We start from the raw sequence: 21,845 nt of genomic DNA, 5'->3' as shown, positions 1-21,845 counted from the left end.
TCTATTTGTATGTAAAAATACAATTAACACTGTGTATATAAGAATACAAAATACTTCTGTGGGAGTTTCTCTAACCGACAACCATCACTTAAAAGCTATTGTGATGATACAATGTTTTGCCTCACGCTGTCAGGGTCGTCCTATACCTTGCCGAGGGTATAAAACGTGACTACTAAGTGGATCCACTAGTCTGTGCTGAAGAAAATCATCTAAAAAGTACGACCCTTTTCTACCCATGATGGCTACATAGTTTATGGGGGCTAGGAGTTGTCTAAACTCTCCCCTATATCAGTGCTCAATACTACTCCAAAATATAACTAGCTCATATGTTTCAAAACATAACACTTTTTGTTGTTTGAGATAATTACTCAAAAACTAGCCCAAAGGCTCTCTAGGAAATCAGTGTTTTCTCTCTTGCTTAATTGTGAAAGCATTTACTCTCTACTGAAAACTAGCTCAAAGACTCTTTTGGAAATCGATGTTTCCTTTCTTGTTTAAATGTGAAAACATTTTACTCTTTGAGAATACATAGTCCCCATATACTCTTTTGAAGAAATGAACTTCACTCTTTACTTTTTGTTCAACTCAAAACCCAAGTCTTAAAACAAGTTTAAAGCATTTGTAAAAGACTTTTGAATAGGACTCTAAGAACTCTCTAAACTTGGCTCTTAACTTTCCTTGAGTTTGAATTTATGGATTCAAGGTTATGATTCATGTTCATGGATGATATCATGATGTTTAGACATACCTTAGAATATATAAATCAACTATAAAACATGCGTACGATTCAAGGAAACTCAAACGGAAAGAACTGGGAAAGAGTAGAAGATCTGGCGACCTTGGTGTACTAAGTGGTGTCGGGCGCCACACACTAAACTTCAGAGTCTAGGTTGGGGAAAATTGGCTAGCGCGGTGACCCAGAGCCCAAAGTACAGACCCCAAAGTGGGGCGCTCTGAGAGGCACGGCACCCCACACTCCTGCCCAGAAAACTCCAATTTTTCTTGCTCGTTTTTTCAACTCTAAACCCTCTAGATTCAATTAGTTCCTTCACCAAACACTTAGATTCAAATACATAACCAAAATATGCAAGAATCTACTCAAAACAACATCAACTTTCATGAATCTAACTTAAGAACTTCTCAAAAACTTCAACAATCAAGAACCCAATAGAAACTTCAAGACAATCCATCAAGAACTCATATTCTATACTTTCAAGATCATAATTTCGCTGAATTAAATCATGATTAGCGTGTGGGTGAAATAACCCAACGCTATATGATCTCACTTACCATGTAGGGATCAACCCTTGGCGAAATCCACAAGCTTAACTTCAAGAATGCGACGAATCCTTGTTTTTTCTCCTCTTCTTTTCTCTTCTCTCAAAACCCTAACTTAATTTTTATGAAGCGTAAACTGAACTAATTCAGTTTTGACCCCAACTTAATTACCAAAAACTAATTTAATTAATTGGGTAGTGAAAAGACCATAATACCCCTCAAAAATTCGATTCTGACTTTCCTTCTCAAGACATCCTGACTTCAAATGGGCATATCTCCCTCATATGAACTCGAAATTGAGCAAACTTAGGGGCGTTGGAAATATAATTCAAATATATTTCATTATATATCTTATATCACACCTAACACATCAAAGTTATGGTCGTTTGGAGTTGACTCAAAACTTATACTTAGCAAAACTTGCCAAACTTTCCAAATTTGATCTTTCCAAAAATGGTTTCTTTCTATGTCTACTTTCTTTCTAAAGTGGGATGTTACAAATATTTTACAAATACAAATTAGATTTTAAAATTTTCATAAATTTTATGATCAAGCATAATCTTTGAAATTCAACTAATAGAAAAAGGTCGAAAGAATCGTTTGCTTTGAACAAGAGAGAGTTGCTTAGATGGTAAGCATATCTCACTTTCAATCTTAAGGTTATGAGTTCGAGTCATCAAAGAAGCAAATGTGGGAGCTCCCGAGGGGGAGCTAAAACAAAAACTAATAGAAAAAGTAAAAAATATCCATGACAAAATAGCTCATTCTTTTTTTTTGGGTGGGGGGAAGTGGAAATGGAGGAGACAGATTACAATATGGGGAATGGAATCCTCACCAACAAGGCGGGAGTTCAGATAACCAACCAGCTAAGATATTAAGATTCCCCGATCAAATGGTTATTCAAGTTAATACTACCAACGTTCACTTTTAATTGTCATAGTTTCTTTTTTTAGAATCAAACTATAAAAACTTTGACCAACATTTTACAATGTATATTTTCATCACATTGATATGCAAAAAATTGCAATTTATAGTACTTTTCGTATACTTTATCTAAATTTTTTGTTTAAAATATCGGATTAATGTAATTTAATTTAACTTTGAAAATTAGACAAATTAACTTTTGAAAGGCGCAACATGACAAACAAAAATGGACGGAGTATCGTTTGATATAACATGGGGTGAGTTGCTCACTATTTTTAAATGACTGACAAGCCTCATCGTTACCTTGCCCATTCTACCTCTGCATGTGCCATATGACTGATTGGAAATTGTGCTTTTTGTCACGACCCGAGTCTACACCCTGGATGTGGCCGACACTCAAGAACTATTGTTGGTCCCCAAGCGAACCCTCATCCTGGCTGACTACAAGCGGAAGACTAACTTAAGCATGCAAAAGCTCAAAAACTGAATAAATATTCATGAAACTTAAATAGAAAGCTTTAACTCAAAAGAAAACTCCAAATAAAATAAATTATTTCACTCGCCATAAAATAGGAAACTTAAGTCTTTAAAACATTTAATAAAATAAATGATATAGACTTCTCAACTATACTAACTATCTATGAAGCCTCTAACTGATAAAGATGAAAGTCGGGAAAAGACCCACGACATCCTAGCAACTAATATAACTGAAAGGTAAATGAAATCCTCCGGAAGAAAGGAGGCTCACCATAGCTAACTCGAACTCTCGGATGTATCAACGAAGCTCATATTGATGATCCTGAATACCTGTGTCTGCATCATGAGAAGATGCAGGCCAAATGGCTCAGTACGTGGAATGTACGTGGATGTAAGGGGAATTCTAAAGCATAATATAAGCTTGAAAAGAATCTGAAAGAAACTGAGGAACTTACCTGGCTCAACTCAACTCAACATAACTGAACTCATTTCAATATAAAGCAATTTAAAACATGTGCAATATAAAGAAAAGCTGTTTAAAAACATGATGCCAACCCTGTGTGTATGCAAAGATGCATATAACTCTGAGATGTATGTAAAAATATAAATAATCTGATGTATATAAAAATACAAAATACTATTGTGGAAGTTTCTCTAACCGACAACCATCACATAAGAACTATTGTGATGATACAACGATCTTCTTCACGCTGTCAGCGCATCCTATACCTTGCCACAGGTATAAGACCTGACCTACTAAGTGGATCCACTAGTCTATGCAAAAAGGATTCATCTAAAAAGTATGACCGTTTTCTACCCATGATGGCTACATGGTTTATGGAGACGTGAGTTATCTGAACTCAAGCTCGTCCCCATATCGGTGCTCAATACTACTCCCAAAATATGATACTAGCTCTTTATGTTTAAAACATACTTCTTTATGTGATTTGAGATAATTGCTCAAAAACTTAGCTCACAGTCTATCTTGGAAATCAAGGTTTCCTCTCTTGCTTATTGTGAAAGCATTAATTGAAAACTAGCTCAAAGGGTCTTTTGAAAATCTCAGTTTTCCGTACTTATTTAAATGTGAAAACATTTTAAACTCTTTTGGGAATACATAGTCCCCATATACTTTTGAAGAAATGAACTTCAACTTTACTCTTTACTAAACTCAAATCTTAAGTCTTAAAACAAAGTTAAAACATTTATAAAAGACTTCTTAAAATATGGTTCATGCCGAATTATGAACGTGAACGACTCGATGCAAAGTTTTCAATAACCATAGATAGATCTCAATACACGGAACTCAAGAACTTCACTAATACTACTCATTTCAAGAATGCTCAACTCAGAGGGTTCATGAGGAATTATGAGCATGAACTACTCAACTCAAGGACTCAAATATACTTCTCATCTCAAGATTGTTCGACTTGTAAGGTTCATGCAGAATTATGGGCATGAATAATTCAACTCAAGAACTTCATGGGTAACATGTAATAGTGCCATGATTATAAATATGATCTTATTGGGGATTAGGAACTCAATACTTAGAACTTGAAGATACTACTCCTCTCAAAGGTACTCAACTGATGATGTTCATGCGGAAGTTATGGGCATGAACGACTCGACGCAAGGGTCAAAATATCAATAAGGAACTTATGTATACGACTTTTCTCATTCTCATACTTACTCAAAACTTAACTCAAACCGATGATGAGTCTCAAAGGATTCACAATTGAACTCAAAGACTTTCTTGAAACTCTACTCTTAACTCTCTCATGAATGTGAATTATGAATTCAAGAGTTATGGTTCATGATATGAATGATCTCGTGATGACAAAGTAGACTCATGAATACATTCTCCTCAATCTCATACTCACTTGCTCGAGTCTTGAAAAAAGTTACTAGAAATTATAGAAAACTCTTCAAAAGGACTCAAAGGGACTGTCTCAAAATGGTCGAAAAAACTCTAAAGACTCAACTCTTAACTTTTTCTTGAATTTGAATTATTAATTCAAGGTTAGGATTCATGTTATGAATGATTTTTAAGTGTTTAGAAGTAGTTTAGAGTGATTAGAATCAAAAAGAGTGAAGGAAAAAAGTGTGGGGATAGGCGACCTGACACGTTCCGGGCGCCAACCCCTAACTTCAGAGACTGCATATGGGCGCACTGCAGGGGCACCACCTCAGCCCCTTGGGCACATTTGGGGCGCGCCGCCCCAACCTTTTCTCAGGTCAAGTTCGACGAATTTCGTCTCTCGTTTTCTTATCCTAAATCACTTTTAATCGATTTCTTTTCTCAAGTTTTCCTTAGATTCAATCCCCCAACCTAAGTACACACTAATCCACTCAAAACAATCACTTTAATCTCAAGATATCATCAAAACCCCAACAAACAAGATTTAGAATGAACTTCAAGAGCACCTATCAAGAACTTAAATCCTTTAACTTTTTGAGAATAAATATTCGCTGAAAATAATATGTTTAGCGTGTGGGTGAACAAACCCAACACTATGGAAGCTCACATACCTCTTAGGGATCAAACATAATATGTTTGGCGACAATACGCAACAACTCTCAAGAATTTTGACGAACGCTTCGATCCTTTCTCTTTTCTCCTCTTCTCTCTTCTTCTTTTCTCTTCTTTTCTCTTCTTGAACTCTCAACTAAACCCTAGGCGTAAACTAGGATTATAAAACTGAACCTAATCAGATTAGTCCCCTAAAATATTACTAAAAATGAATTAAATCTGATTGGGTAAGGGAAAGACCAAAATACCCCTCTAAAATCCGGTTTTGACTTTCCTTATCTAGACAGCCTAACTTCGAATGGACATATCTCCCTCATACGATATTGAAACTGAGAAAAATCGGCGGCGTTGGAAAGATAATTCAAAGATATTTCCTACGGTATCTGGTATCACACCTAACTCATCTTGGGTTAGAAGTTATGGTCGTTTGAAGTTGACCCAAAACTCATACTTAACTTAACTTGCAAAATTTCAAATTTTGCTATTTCCAATTTAATTATTTTTGGAACTCAAGGTGCTACATCTAGTGACCTTAACACTTAAGAAATTTTTAATTCCTTGGTAAAATCTCACTCACTACGAAGAACGGTTCAAGTATTAGCTCAAAATCTTTCTGGGGTGTTACACTTTTAATGTCAAATTAACAATGACAAGAGTATAATGATAGACTATCCTCATTATTGCCCATCTTAAATAATTTTTATATTATTAAGATATTTATTTAAAAACTTCTACGAAGAGTATTTGCAACAAATTTTAATGGACGAAAAATATATTCTAATCATAAATAAAATATAAAAAAAAATAAGAATATTTTTATTAATAGATAGTGTGGCTTCGATTTTAATTTTATCTTAATTCAAAGCTAATAATAATCATCATTTACAATTATTAGCATAACAACTTTTAATCGCTATTGATAATTATCATCATTATCAGTCATCTTACAAAAATAATAATTATTCATTCACTGTCATAAATTATTACTATAGTATAGGTCGTTACACAATAAGTAATGATAATTGTCATAATTATGTGTTCATTCTCCATCATCATTAACTATCAACATAACCATTATCAATTAACAGAAAAATCTTTTAATATATTCTATGTATCTTATCGAAAAATATTTTAATATATTATGGAGTTCTGGACCATTCATTTTACTGAATCTACATCATCGAATTTAAAGCAAGGAATGTGTACACATATTAGTTGAAGAAACTGAAAAGGAAAAAAAACAGAGTGTTAGTGAAAATGGAGAGTGAAAGAGAATTATTATTAGTTGAAGAAAACCCAAGAAAGGGTGGTCTAAGAACCATGCCTTTTATCATTGGTAATACTTTTTTTTGTTTTGATTTTTTTTTGTTTACATTGTTTAAGTAGTAATTGTTTCATTTTTTTTCTTCAGTGAACGGATCATTTGGAAGGGTAGCAAGTTTTGGTTTACAAGCAAATTTGATAATCTACTTGATGACATATTATAACATGACTGCTACTACTGGTACTATCATTCTTGGACTATGGGGTGCACTTTCAAATGGATTGGCTCTTTTTGGGGCAATTACTGCTGATTTTTACTTGGGTCGGTATAGGGCTATTGCCTATGGATCCATCTCCACTCTTGTTGTGAGTGTTTTGATGTCGATCTGTTATCTCACTAGTGCAAATGTTTTTTTTTTTCTTATTTATTTATAGAAAATGGTGATGTTCAGACTAAATTGGGTTCACCTTGACAAAGTTTAACATTTTTCTTCGACAGGGAATGATTATTCTATGGCTCACAGCGATGATTCCACAACTCAAGTCTTCACCCTGCTCTCAGATCCAACATGTTTGTAATGGAGTAACAGCACTCCAACTTGTTGTTCTGTTTTCATCTTTTGTGTTTATGTCAATTGGAGCTGGTTTTGTTGAACCTTGTTCTATAATATTTGGTGCTGATCAATTGGAAAATAAAAAGAACCCCAACAACCAGAGGATTCTTGAAAGCTATTTCAATTGGTACTATGCTAGCTCAGGGATTTCAATTATTCTTGCAGTTACCGTTATCGTTTATATTCAAGATAATTATGGTTGGAAAGTTGGCTTTGGTGTCCCTGCTATCCTCATGTTTTTGTCTGTCTTGATGTTCCAAATTGGTTCTCCTCTTTATATCAAAGTGAAAGCTAAAACTACAGAAAACTTGGTCATAGGATTGTTTCAAGCAGCTGTAGCAGCTTTTAGGAAAAGAAATACCCGTCATCCATTGAGTGATTGTGATGAATTCTATCGTTGGCCACTTGAATCAGACGTCTTGCCTCCATCAAAGGACTTCAGGTCAGTGTCTCCATCTTTTCACCAATATAATGGCACTTCTATTGTCAATATTAATTGAATTTAAGATTTTATGATTTGTTAATCACAAAACTTTTCTCCTTTTTTCAGTGATATATGATATTGCAGTTCATCGTAATTAAGTTTTATTGTATGTTATAGGTGTTTAAATAGAGCTTGCATAATCGAAGATCCTCAACGAGATTTGAATCCTGATGGATCAGCTTCAAATCCATGGAATCTCTGTAGTGTGGAACAAGTTGAATCACTAAAGGCTCTTATTAAAGCACTTCCTATGTGGTCCACCTGTTTCATGATCTTTGTGGATATAAATGTCTTTTCATTTTCCTTGCTTCAAACCAAGACAATGGATAGACACATCCTTCCTCACTTTGAAGTACCAGCAGCATCATTCAGTGTGTTTATGATTGCTGCTTTAACAATCTGGATTGCTTTCTACGACCGTGTTTTGGTCCCTTTGCTATCAAAATATACAGGACAACCAAGAGGGTTAAGTCCTATCACCCGAATGGGGATTGGCTTAATATCCTCTGGTATGTCTATTGCATTGTCAGCAATAACAGAAAGCATAAGACGACAAAGGGCAATAGAGGAAGGGCATGAGGACGACCCAAATGCTTTAGTGAACATGTCTGCTATATGGTTCGTGCCACAATATGCACTACTTGGTGTGGCTGAGGCTACCCATGCAGTTGGACAGGTTGAGTTTTTCTACGCTTTATTTCCCAAAAGCATGTCCAGCATCGCGTCATCTATGTACACTGTTGGGACTGCTGTGTCGAGTTTGATTGGAAGTATTCTGGTGAGTGGTGTGGATTGGCTTTCATCAACCGGTGGTAAAACAAGCTGGCTTTCGAGCAACATTAATAAGGGTCACATTGATTACTTTTTCTGGTTGCTTTCTTTCTTGAGTTTTATCAACTTCTTATATTTTCTGGTCGTCTGCCGATTTTATGAATCTCTCAATGATGGGAGCAGTAGGTTATATCATGTGGCAGAAGATAAAGAATGTGATTATAGACTCTTACATGAATCTTGATGTTATGTTGTACTGCATTTTGAATGATACAATTATTACTAATTATTTTATTATTAATAAACAATGTGGGAACAATTCTATTATTTTCTTGATTCTTCTTTCTGATTTTTTATTTATCTCCATACAAAAACGATTTTGTGGATCTTTTCTAAGTATTTGATTGTCAAGAAGAGTCTGGTCACACCTTGATTTGTTTATGAATATTTCAAGAGTTTATGAAATATTCGAGATGACTCTTTAAGGAAATGTATTAGAGTCCGGATCCAAAATGGCAATTGTTTGCTCCAAAATGCATAAAGCACCACCCAATTTTTTTAAAAACCAAAATGGAAAATTCACTTATGAGGGAGCGAGATCCTTTATGATTTTAACAGCCGTTAACAACGTCCAATGAGAAATGTTAAACATTTTTATTAACAAAATAACTGTTAGAGCAACGAGTTCTATAAAAAAAAAGTCATAAAATTGCTGTAGCGGCGAGTTTATTTAATGTATTTTACTTTTTAAAAAAAAAAAAACATACGCAACTTTTTTCAAAACTAATTTTAAAGGGTAATGCTAAATGATCAGAAAATTAAAAAGTCTATAATATATTTTTTATTTTAAAATAAACTGTTCTTTTTTCCATTTTTTAATTAAAAGATATTAAAATTAAAAGGGTAAAAATGTTCAAAAAGATAAAATAAAATAGTGTGAAATATATTATTTTACCATTTTGACTAAATTTTCTGGCCAAAAGAATTTTATCAATTTTAAAACTAATAACCTATAGACAATTTTGTTTTTTCCTATATTGATTGGAATATAAAAATGGAAGTACATTGGAATCATAATACTAATTAATAGTATGTAATAGAAGTACATTGGAATCATAATTGCTTCTGTTCCTAATTACTTGTCCATTTTTCCTTTTTTAGTTGTACTTAATTACTTGTCCATTGTTTTACTTATTATACCTTCAATTAATTACATTGAAAAAGGTAAGACTTCTTGCAAACTTTAAGTTTTTAAGTCATCCATTTCATAATTAATAGGGGTAAAATGATAAACTCACTATGTCAATAATTATTTTCTTAATGTATGTCAATTCAAAAGTGGACAAATAATTAGGAACATGGGAGTACTAATTAATTCTCATTTGATACCAACTCTTAATAAATCCAAGTGGGAATTAATAATTCCAAATTTACAATTAATTAAATTGATCTATTTTAGTTTGAATTTTAAAATTAATCAATTTAATTCTTGAAAAGCAAACCTGATCACTTTATGTGATAATTCTTTTTGGATCCTTATAATTGTTTAAAGTTGTGTTTAATGTAGTTGCAAAGGCATTTGCTATTGCCACTGCTCTTGTCCTTGATGGTTCAGCCTTACAATTGGCTTGCTATGGACCCTTTATGCATTTTGGAAGAAAAAAATGGTTTTTTGACTTCGAAAATTTAAATATATTATTTTTTATTTAGACATGAACTATATATAGTTTAGAGTAGTAGTTTCCAAGAATCTCAAATAAAATTGCACTCGTCTTAGCTTGTATAGTCCCACAAAATTTTGATGTCTATAGATATACAGTTCACCAATTTATAACTGTCGTCATCACTCACCATTATTAACTATCACCATCTACATTCATCATCATAACAACTCCCAATCGCTAATAATAATTGTCATTATTATATATCGCCACAAATCGTAATTATTCTCTACCTTCATTAGCAATTATATTAACCACATTTACAATTATTAGCATAACAACTTTCAATCACTAATGATAATAATTATTATTATTAGTCATGGTAAAAAAATTATAATTATTCTTCACCAATTACTTCTCCACTCTTACTATGAGTTATGCCATTTTCACAATTTCAAGATTATGTGGTATGTGGGGGCTACTCTGTGGCTGGCTAGAAATAAAAAATGACACGAACTAAATGAGTTATTTCCTTGTGGATGGGTGCCTACAATTATTAACTTCAAGTAGTATAATATTTTGCTATAAATTTTAGTATGATAACAAGTTATACATCATATTTGATATGTTGTTTTTCTACATAGTAAATTATGATTATTTCCATTCTAAAATTTTGTTTACGTGACTATAAATCATTTCATTAAAGATAAAATTGATATTCTAAAGTTAAATTGTTACGAAATATAAAAGACATAATAAATAAATATGAAATTTAACTTGGCTTCAGTTGACATACATATCCTCCAACTCTGAGTGTGCATAACTAAACATTTAAACTTGTATAAAATTGAAAAAAATAAACATATTCATCCTACGTTGAATCCTACGTGGCTATTATATGTCATATGTAATGTCCTACGTGTATTAAACTGTTCTTTTTTAAATATATATATATAATATTATTTATCCATTTTAAAATGAACGAAAAATTAAGTCAGCAAGATGTTTATGATTTGGTCTTAAATTGAAATCTCTATTCGTCATAATAATTCTCGATCTGGAATCAACTTCAACTGCTACACTTAGACATGTCGATTCATTTCATCTTTAAGATGATCACACCTAACATCGATTTTATATTAGTCTGTTTAAAAAAAATGGCATTTTTTTTATATCTCTTTAATTTTATTTTTTCACGATAACATATTTAAGATTATAAAATAAAATAAAAATTATTTACTTTGATGTGTTGGGTATATAGTAAGAATAAATGAAAAATGGAGGAAAGATGAAAGGATAGATGAATTGTTCTCTTATGCTTTAATAAAAAAACAATTCTTACTCATTGGGTGGAGGAAAAAAAAGTTTTGTATTTAAACAAGGAAATACTTTTATTAGTCATTAAATGGGTTGGAAAGAGGGACTCCTTATGTCATCACTTGCAATATTTTTGCTTTGAAAAATGATTGAAAGATTATTTTTTTGATAAGGTTTTCTTTATTTATTAATTTAATTAATTATTAATTTATTAATGAATGGCAAATATCTTTTCCATTTTATTTATGTTTCTCACCATTTTCTAATGATTGTTCTGAAAGGTTGCAAACTTACAAGAACAATCATGTCTTAGTGACTATTCTGGAAGGTTGCAAATTTTCAGAAACAATTTTCTTCGCTTTAAATACTTGTGATTCCTCAGACTTTTCACTATGAAAATTTTTGAACTTCTTCTTTTGCACAATTAAATCTAGTATTCTAGTGTACTTTGCTCTTGTTGAGTGGCTCACTGACACCATTGTTTTTGTTCCAATACACTGGTGAGTAGAATCTTTCTATCCTGAGAGGATATATTCGCTTAAACCTTGGTACTGCAGGAGAATAATTTCCTTAATGACACATTTTACATTCAGTGTGCTTGATATTATTTCTTTCTGTTTCATCTTATTGTTATAGATTTTGATATGTCTTTACAATCATTAATTTATATTTTTGATTATATGCTTTAAATTTATTCTTATGCAAGGTTATTGTTCTAAGTATTTATTAGTACATATTAGATAAAATGATGTACACTCAAAAATTAAACCAGAAGTATATATAGACCATTCGGCTTACTAAATACAACATCGAATTTAAGGCAAGGAACAGTTCCATCTCAATGATTATGTATTTAACATGTCAAATTCAAATCGCAACTTTTTACATATCAACGATTGGTAGAGACTTTTATTTTTTTTTAAAATGAGTGGGATCTTGTTGGGGGCCATTACTAATGATTCTTACTTGGGTCGGTACAGGGTTGTTCCCTATGGATCCATGTCCACTTTTATTGGCAGTTGTGCCATCTTCAACATGTTTCTTGTTTTCCTTTTACTCGTTTGTTTTTAATTACTTGTTCATTTTTTTTTACTTATCTCTTTTATTTGTTCATTTGATAAATCAAGAAATGACATTTTTTTTTACTATTTTACCTTCAATTAATTAGGGTCTTATTCTATTGGATCAATCTGTCGGGTAGGTAATTGACACAAAAGTCTCATTGTTCGTGATATTGCAATAAATTCATTATATGATAATTGAAAAAGGTAGAACTTCTTAAAAAATTTAAGATTTTAATTCATGCATATCATAATTAATAGAATAAAATGATAAACTCATTACTTGTAGATTGGATGCCAACAAACAATATCAAATATTATAGCATACCAAATTTATATAAAAATACCTAGTTTTACGGGTTTGTGTGCCCTATAAATGAATTCATGTCATAGAATTAAAAATTATATTCCTCACTAGCATGTGACTATGCCAATTCTGTTCTGCTAATAATCCCGTCATACCAATTGGAGGAGACCTTGCAAATTGATTTTGTTTTTTCACTATACTTGAAAGAAGCTTTACCTTTACTTTTTTCGTTTCAAAATAAATGGTATTTTTTAATTTTTCTATTTTATTTCAAAGGTGTTTCAAGAAGACATAAACAATGGTTGAATAGAGCTTGCATGAATGAAGATCCTCAAAGAGATATAAATCCCGATGAAATTACTTTAACAAAATTTTAATATTATTAAGATATTTATTCAAACGATACTACAAAGATGTCAATTCATCAATTTCATCCAATCACAACTATCATCACTTACCATTACCAACTATTATTATTATTATTATGTCATATCAACCATTACCACCCACGACCCAAATTAGCATTCCACCACTACCATCATTAAGCAAAATTAGGGTCTAAAACAAAACTTTGAGAGAGGCCCTAAAATTGGGAGACATTTCCTCCATGTATGTCAAGTCAATTGGGACTTACTAAATAATAAAGATATACTTATTTATATTTGTTGACAGCACCCGCCAACAACGTATATATTCAGCGGAATCAACTCAACATCAAACTAATGAGAGAAGTATTAAAAATACCTCTCAACTTGACGTTAATTATTAGTTTAGTCTTTAAATTATTGATAACTTTAAAAACACTCCTGTCACGCCCCGAGCCTACACCCTGGACGTGGCCGGCACTCGAAGACCATTGCTGGCCCCCAAGCGAACCCTTGGCCTGGCTTTCTTAACTCAGCGGAAACTTAACTCAACAGCAACTCAATGCAATGCAAGGTTATAAAACCACCTAACTAATAAAAATCTGGCCAAAAAGGCAACTCAAGTCCCAAAATAGAATATTTACATATATACATAGATGAGAGACTCAAAACCAACTGACTGACTGTCTATGAAGCCTCTATAATACTGAGATGGGTGTTGGGACAGACCCCACAATATCCTAATAAAACAAAACTAAGAGAACAAAATAATCGAGTCCTCCGGAATGCAAAGAGGCTCACCACTGACTCTGAAGTACTCAACTGGATCAATGGCAAACTGGATGCTGGCCCTGGGTACCTGTGTCTACATCATAATAAGATGCAGGCCAACTGACATCAGTACATTGAATGTACGAGTATGCGAGCTGGAAAGCTAAACCACAACTTAAGCTTGGGAGGAGTATAAAGGAACTCTTACCTTGGCTCTGTTCAACTCATGAATAACTGAACTCAATATATAAAGCAATAAGACACATGCAATATATAAAACTTGTTAAATAGTGTAAACAACTGAGCTTGTTAAAGATAAAACAATAACAACTCAACTTTACTTATGTAAAAGTAATATAACTTTAGTGGGAGATTCTTTAACCGACAATCACCACTATGAGCCCTAGTGGTGATACAACGTTTTACCTCACGTTGCCCAAGGACCATCCTATACATTGCCGTGATATAGGAAGCTATCTTTATTAAGTGGATCCACTAGCTTAACTTTACGGATTCATCTAAAAAGTATGACCCGTTAACTCCCATGTTGGCACATGGTTCTTATGGAGAGTTGAGTTTATATGAACTCGTGTCCCCAATTCGGTGCTCAAGACTACTCCCAAAAATACTTTAGCTTATAAGTGTTTTAAACACATCTTTCTTTATTTGAGATAATTACTCAAAACTTTGCCCGAAGGCTCACTTGGAAACAATGTTCCTTTTTCTTGAAAACTAGTCCAAAGGCTCTTTTGGAATCATAGTTCCTTTCTTACTCAAATGTAAAAACATTTGGAAACTTCTTTGGGAATACATAGTTCCCTAATAACTTTTGAGAAATGAACTCAACTTTAAACTATTGACTTAACTTGAAACTCTTGACTTAACTTGACTTGGAAACTAACTCTCCTTGAATTGGAATCATGAATTCAAGGTGTTTGATCACGTGTTATGGACGAGTTCTTGACGTTTAAACGTACCTTGGAGTGTTGGAAACAACTAGGGAACATAAGTACAAGACCTAGGAACATGTATGAGAAAGTGGGGAAAGAATGGAAAAACTTGGCGCTCTGAGAGGCGCGGAGCGCCAAACCTCAAACTTCAGAGAGGTCTGGTTGGGGCTCTGGTAGGGGCGGCGCCCCAAGGGCTGGACATCAGAGTCCCTCTTGGGGCGCGCTGGCTGGCGCGACGCCCCAGCTCTTTTCCCCGAAAACTCAACTTTTCTCCTCATTTTCTCCAACTCCTAAACCTTCTAAACTTCAAAGCTTTATCCCCCAAACACTTAGGATCATCAAAACCCTTCACATACACTAGATTCAACTCAAAAACACCACTGGAAACATACACCAAACCAACAAGAACTACAACACAACACAACCACAACTTCAACAATTCCAACCAATAACTTCAATCAAACATAATCAATCTTTTCTCGAAATTAAACGAGCTTGGCGTGTGGGGGAAAGAACCAACCCAACACTATGAACTCACATACCTTAATAGGGATCACCCCCGAAGAAAACCACAACAAACTTTACGAAGATTGCTTCTTCTTCTTCTTTCTCTCCTTTTCTCTCAAGAACCCTAACTCTTACTCTTTTTAAAATGGGAAAAACTGATAAAAAATCAGTCTTACACCTTAATATATATCCAAAGACAAGGCAAGGGAAAAGACCAAAATACCTTTACAATTTCTGGACGGATTCCCTGCCAACTGCCCAACTTTCAAAGGGAATAACTCGCTCATACGAACTCAGAAACGAGCAAACTTGATAGCGTTGGAAAGACCAATCCACGAACTTCGCAACCATAACTGGAACTACACTTAGATCATCCTGAGCTAGGAGTTATAACTGTTCAAAGTTGGCCAAAAATTAATTATTTTCCATACTTATCCAAATTTTTCTAGATTTTTTTTAATTCTTTCCAAAAAGACTATTTCCAAGTTTTAAGCTTCTTCCTAGTCCCCAACTTGCAAGATGTCACAACTCCTTTACTTGACTAACTAAACTTAGATACACTCCGATCTGCCAAATGACATGACAAGTGGTCTCAATCTATTGTAGGAGTATGGGGCTCTTAATAAAAAATCGAAAGAGGTGTTTTCTTCTAAACTTGAAGAGAATTTAGAGACGTATTTCACTCATGTTGCAGTATAGGAGGTGAAGAGGAAAAACACAGAGAGAGTGAAAATGGGGACATAAATTAGACAAGAAGAAGAGAAGCCAAGAAAGGGTGGTCTTAGAACTATGCCTTTCACCATTAATAATTATTCTTTTTTTGTTCTTTAAATTGTTTGCATGTGTTAAGTACTAAATAATTTTTTTTTATGTTTTTGTTCCAGTGAATGAATCATTTGAGATGATAGAAAGTTATGGTTTACAAACAACAACAACAACAACAACATGCCCAGTGAAATCCCACTAGGTGGGGTCTGGGGAGGGATAAGTGTACGCAGACCTTGCCACTACCTCGTGAGGTAGAGAGGCTGTTTCCGGGAGACCCTCAGCTCATTATGGTTTACAAACAAATATGCTAATTTATTTGATGACATTTTATAACATAAGTGCTGCCACTGCTACTACAATTCTTGAACTATGGGCTGCACTTTCAAATGAATTGGCCATTGTTGGGGCCATTATTGCTAATTCTTACTTGGGTCGGTTTAGAGCTATTGCATTTAGATCCATTTCAACTCTTATTGTGAGTTTGTGAGATTTTCAACAAGACAATACTAATTGTTGATATTTTAAATTTGTATAAAGTTGAACAAATAGACATTTGATCACTTTATATAAAGTTGAACAAATAGACGGTTGTCACGACCCGAGCCTATACCCCGAAAGCGACACGGCGTACAAGACTCCGAAAAGTCTCATACAAGCCTCATAGCATTCATTACATTTGATATAAGGAAAATGGTACGGAATTAAAACTTTTCTTTAAATCCATACAATACAAAAAAAATTTAAAACAACGGAAGTCTATTGTCTCAAATGGCCATCTTAACAATATCTTGAAACAAAAGTAGGGTCACGACCCTTTACAATCGAAAGTCTAACAATAGTCTTTTACATGAAAGAAAATGAAACATCAAGTACTTGTCCTCGATCTATGAGGACATACAACTTAGTCTTGGAGAATCTCAAATCCAAGCCCTTGAACTAGAGAGAAAGCAACTCACTTGCCGGAACCTACACTTGTAGTAAAATAAGAGAAATATGGATTAGCACAATTAAGTACTAAGTATGATAGTCATGCAAAAACCATGCTTAAAACGGACATTTTGTTTAAAAGTCATACCTTTATGTCATTTTGATAAAACTTCATGAACATGAGTATAAGAGGCATAATATACAAACACAACCAACATACATGACATTTCATTACATTAAGCTTTCACCTCAAATAACACCAAGTCATACCTTGTGCAATGTATGAATAGCATCTCATACCACCATCCACACTAGATACCACATTAAGGCCACCAAAAGTGAACTTACCATTCATCATTTCCATTTTTACACAATACTCATACATAAGAGACATAACCATTTCATAAGTCATAATAAGGAAGTAACTCATAATACAATCCAATACAATCCAAGTATAGCATGCATCATTACATTAGACATTTAAGTCAACATTCTTCATTAGCTTCATTTAGAGCACTTTCATTCATTAGTCATTAAGACCTTAGAAAACTCACTATAGCCCTCTCAAAGCCTATAACTTGTGCAATGCATGAATGACATCCCATACTACCACCCACACTTCATAGAACTTCTTAAGAAACCATAGTGCACATCTCACATGATGGGAATAAGAATTAACCGACATAGACCATGAGAGTTAACCATGGAATCCGGTGTCATATAGCCCCACACCATAAAGAGGTGGTCTACTTGCCTAAGGTAGAACCGGTAACATTTTAGCTTGGATGGAATCCACTAGCTAATATCCTATGTGGGCACATAGTTATGGAATAGGAAGATGTTCATTGGAACCCGACCTAACATGGGAGAGTTTCCATCTTACCATATCCTCTCGGTGCTTAGCCTCCATTCCCATAGAGTAGTTCATTCACATCAACATTATTGTACTTGAGAGGGCTACCAATATTAGGTCTACCGACCCAAAGTACATTACACATGAAAGGTTCACCACTGTTAGGTCTACCGATTCAAGGTACATTAGGGATAGCTCATTGAATTTCCAAGAAAGGTGCCATCAACATTAGGTCTACCGATACAAGTTCATCATTTCACACATGAAAGGGCCACCAACACTAGGTCCACCGATTCAAGGTTTATCATCAACATTCATGGAAGGGTGCCATCAGCCTACCGATCCCAAAGTTCATTAACATTATCTATGGAAGGGTGCCATAAGCCTACCGATCCAAGATACATCATTAGGATAGGTCATAGAACTCATCATGCAAGGGCTAACAACATTGGTCTACAGATTCATGTTCATTAAGTCAAAATACATTCATTAGTCAAGAAGAGGATGCCTAAGCCAACCAATTCAAGATATAACATTCAAGGTCACATTCATCAATACGAGAAAAGGATGCATTAAGCCTACCAATTCAAGATACATCAATCCATGTTACTTTTATTTATACAAGAAAAGAATGCCTAAGCCTACCAATTCAAGATATACATTACATAGAAAAAAACGCTTCACATTCTATCATCATCATTCATGAGTGTTAATTGAGAATATGCAATCAACAACAACACCATTACATTATAATCATGATCATCATATTATCATTGAATTCACATACATATCCTTCACATCATAATCATACAATAACCTTCATACCTTACTTTTCAAAGCCAAAGATCACATTCACCCACACACATTAAAATACTACAATTAGGCATGAGTAATAACATAATTTCAACAATCTATATCAATATAAACATAAACAATTCAACATACATTCATGATCAATCAATTCCCAATCACAAATCACAACTTATGAATTTAGGGGAAAACATGGGTTCAAGGGGAAAATCATCTTAATTCACCATTCAATCATCAATTAATCCATGATTCATAACATAAATGCCTTTTGAAATCGTTTGGAATGGAACCCATGCATAGATTGAAAACTTAGGGTGTTTGGGGAACATTGGAAATTTGAAATCACTTTTGAAATTGGCTCCTTGAAAGAAACTAAGTCAAGGATAAAGACTACCATACCTTCTATGGAAGAACTCCACGAAAATGCCTTGAAAAAGATGAAGACTTGACCTCGAGAGCTTGAATCCTTCACCTAAAATGGAGGTTTCTAGAGAGAGAACTTTTGAAAGGAAAGGGGAGGTTTGTATTTTTGGGTTTTGAAATAATGAGTTGTAAATGTGTTTTAATACTTTAAAAACCCTTAAAATATCTTAATAAACCCATAATAATCATCCCCCAACTAAAATAACTTAATTAGGAATTTACCATACCACCCCTCAACTTGGCCGAAAATGGACAGCAAGCAGGTGTGACCTACAACCCCTTACATATGGACCATAGGTGGGGTGACGCCCCATCCTGCTGATCTGTGGTTTGGGGGTCACCCTCTGGGGCCTTGACCTACAGAGGCCATCCACGGGGCGTGGATGGACCTACGAGGCGTAGGTCCCCATTCGTAAGTCATCCCAAATTTCCAGATTTTTTGTTTTCTTGGGGTTTAGGCTTAGGGTCCTCCTTAAGGACCCGTTGGGTGGTACTTGGGGAGTCGTACCTTGACGTTTAACCCCTAAACCCTTCAACCTAAGCTCGGGACAACATTCTACCACATGAAACCCCACAACAACTCAAACAAACAGTAGTTAGGCTCTGGTTTCACCTAGTCGTTTTATGGGTCGTTACAACGGTCGATTCCAAGAATATGCGGCTAGTGTTGTTCAAAGAAATGCTCAATAGACAGAGCTTGAAGCACTAAAGTTGAAAGATTTGGAGGCGAAAAACTATATTTTTCAAGCCATTGATCATTCAATATTGGAAACAATTTTTTGCAAGGATATGTCAAAGCGAATTTGAGATCTCGTGAAGAAGAAGTACCAGGGAAATGCAAGGGCAAAGCGAGCACAACTTCAAACTCTACAAGGTGAGTTTGAGACGTTGAGTATGAAGCAGTGTATGAAGTCGGGAGAGTCGGTGCCAATGTACTTCTCACGCACTATGACAATTGCCAACAAGATGGGGATTCATTGAGAGAGAGGCTTGAAGACGTCATCATTATTGAGAAGATCATGCGGTCTATGTTGCCAAAATTCAATTTTGTTATCTACTCCATTGAAGAGTCAAAAGTTCTGGACACTCTTTCACTTGATGAACTACAAATTTCTTTGATGGTTCATGAGTAGAAGATTGTTAAACATCATGCAGAAGAGCAAAAATTACAAGTAACCACAACCTCCAAAGATTATGAGCACAGAAGGAGCAAGTGGAAGGAAAGAAACTCAAAGAGAACTGAAGAGGGAAATCACCAAAAGAATGGTCAGCATAATCGTGATCAACGACACTCATCCAATGGGATGTCAAGGTTTGTAGATAAGTCTCATATCCAGTGTTATAGATGTCACAGGTATGGTCGTTACCATTCTAAATGTCGTACAAATCTGAAAAATGTACATGGAGAGAACTCTAATTTTGCATACGTAACTGAGGATGAAGAGGTCTCTTTGTTAATGGTGAGACAATCCTTGGAAGAATACCACAAAAGTGTATGGTATTTAGATATGGGCTGTAGCAACCATTTGTCTGGAAAAAAATCTGTATTTTATGGACTAGATGAAACTTTTCGCACAACAATCAAGTTTGGAGATAATTTCTGCATTGCTGTCAAAGGGAAATGGAAGGTGAAACTCCAAATAAAGTCTTCATTTATGCAGATTATCTCTGATGTTTCTTTGCGCTAAATCTTATCAGTGTGGGTCAGCTTCAAGAGACTGGATACGAGGTGTCTATCAAGCATGGAATTTGCAGAATCCGAAATTCTAATCTTGGACTAATTGTTGAAGCTAAAGATGACTGCAAATAAGTTTTTCCCACTTGATACGCAAAATATTGGCACTACCAATTTTTGTTTTTAAACAAAGTTGAATAGTCAAGCATGGCTCTGACACTATAGATATGGGCATTTGAAATTTGGAGGACTGAAAATGTTGCAGCAAAAGAAGATGATTATAGATCTTCCTAATTTTTATATTCCTGCAAATATTTGTGAAGATTATGTCATTAGAAATCAATCTCATGATAGCTTTCCAAAAGAAAACACATGGAGAGATAAAAGATAGCTAGAGTTGGTTCATTCAGATATTTGTGGACCATTAAATCCAATATTCAATAGAGGAAAACATTATTTTATAACTTTATTGATGATTTTAGCCGAAAGACATAGGTTTATTTTCTGTAAAAAAAAATAATAATCTAAAGCTTTTATCAGTTTCAAAAGCTTCAAAGCTCTTGTTGAGGAGACAGGATGTTCCATAAAGATTCTTGGTACTGATCGTGGATGGGAGTATCTTTCACAAAGATTTATATATTTTTTTAGTTTCATGGGATACAATGGCAACTTACAACAGCTTATACTCATCAACAAAATAGAGTATGCGAGGAAGAATCAGTCAATCAAGAACGTTGTGCAGAGCCTTTTACGAAAGAACCATGTTCCAAAAGTTTTTTTTGCCTGAAGCAGTTTGCTGGAGCGTCTTTGTTTTGAATAGAAGTCCTTCTCGTGCTATTAAGAACATGACACCCGAAGAAGCTTGGAGCGGACAACAACCAGTTGTTCAACATTTAAGAGTGTTTGAGTATATTGCATTTGCTCATGTTCCGGATCAGAAAAGGACATAACTCAATGATAAAGAAAATAAGTGAGTTTTCATAGGTGTTAGCATGGAGTTAAGAACTTACAAGCTGTATAATCCTATCAGCAAGATGGTGATTATCAATTGTGATGTAGTGTTTGATGAAGATAATTTCTGATCGTGGGAAGAAACGCCAAACAACCAA

At 34.3% G+C, this 21,845-nt stretch overlaps 1 protein-coding gene across 3 annotated transcripts in view; it reads left to right on the top strand.

Annotated features, from left to right (window-relative positions):
• The window catches only part of LOC125867011 (protein NRT1/ PTR FAMILY 1.2-like), a 31,306-nt gene extending 22,654 nt beyond the window's left edge, over positions 1 to 8,652 (top strand). Inside the window, exons 1-4 of one of the 3 annotated variants that reach the window (XM_049547430.1) lie at positions 6,409 to 6,545; positions 6,621 to 6,838; positions 6,972 to 7,528; positions 7,688 to 8,652. In XM_049547430.1, the coding sequence (XP_049403387.1) occupies positions 6,467 to 6,545; positions 6,621 to 6,838; positions 6,972 to 7,528; positions 7,688 to 8,585 (1,752 nt within the window). In that variant the 5' untranslated portion in view covers positions 6,409 to 6,466 and the 3' untranslated portion in view covers positions 8,586 to 8,652. Of the gene's footprint in view, positions 1 to 6,408; positions 6,546 to 6,620; positions 6,839 to 6,971; positions 7,529 to 7,687 lie in introns of those variants that run through there. The other 2 variants (XM_049547428.1, XM_049547431.1) reach the window with 2 other exon arrangements.
• Positions 8,653 to 21,845: the final 13,193 nt, after the last annotated feature.

The sequence above is a fragment of the Solanum stenotomum genome, chromosome 6 (assembly GCF_019186545.1).
Source record: "Solanum stenotomum isolate F172 chromosome 6, ASM1918654v1, whole genome shotgun sequence".
In the NCBI taxonomy this organism is placed as follows: Eukaryota; Viridiplantae; Streptophyta; class Magnoliopsida; order Solanales; family Solanaceae; genus Solanum; species Solanum stenotomum.
This window is presented reverse-complemented; position numbering and strand designations above follow the sequence as displayed.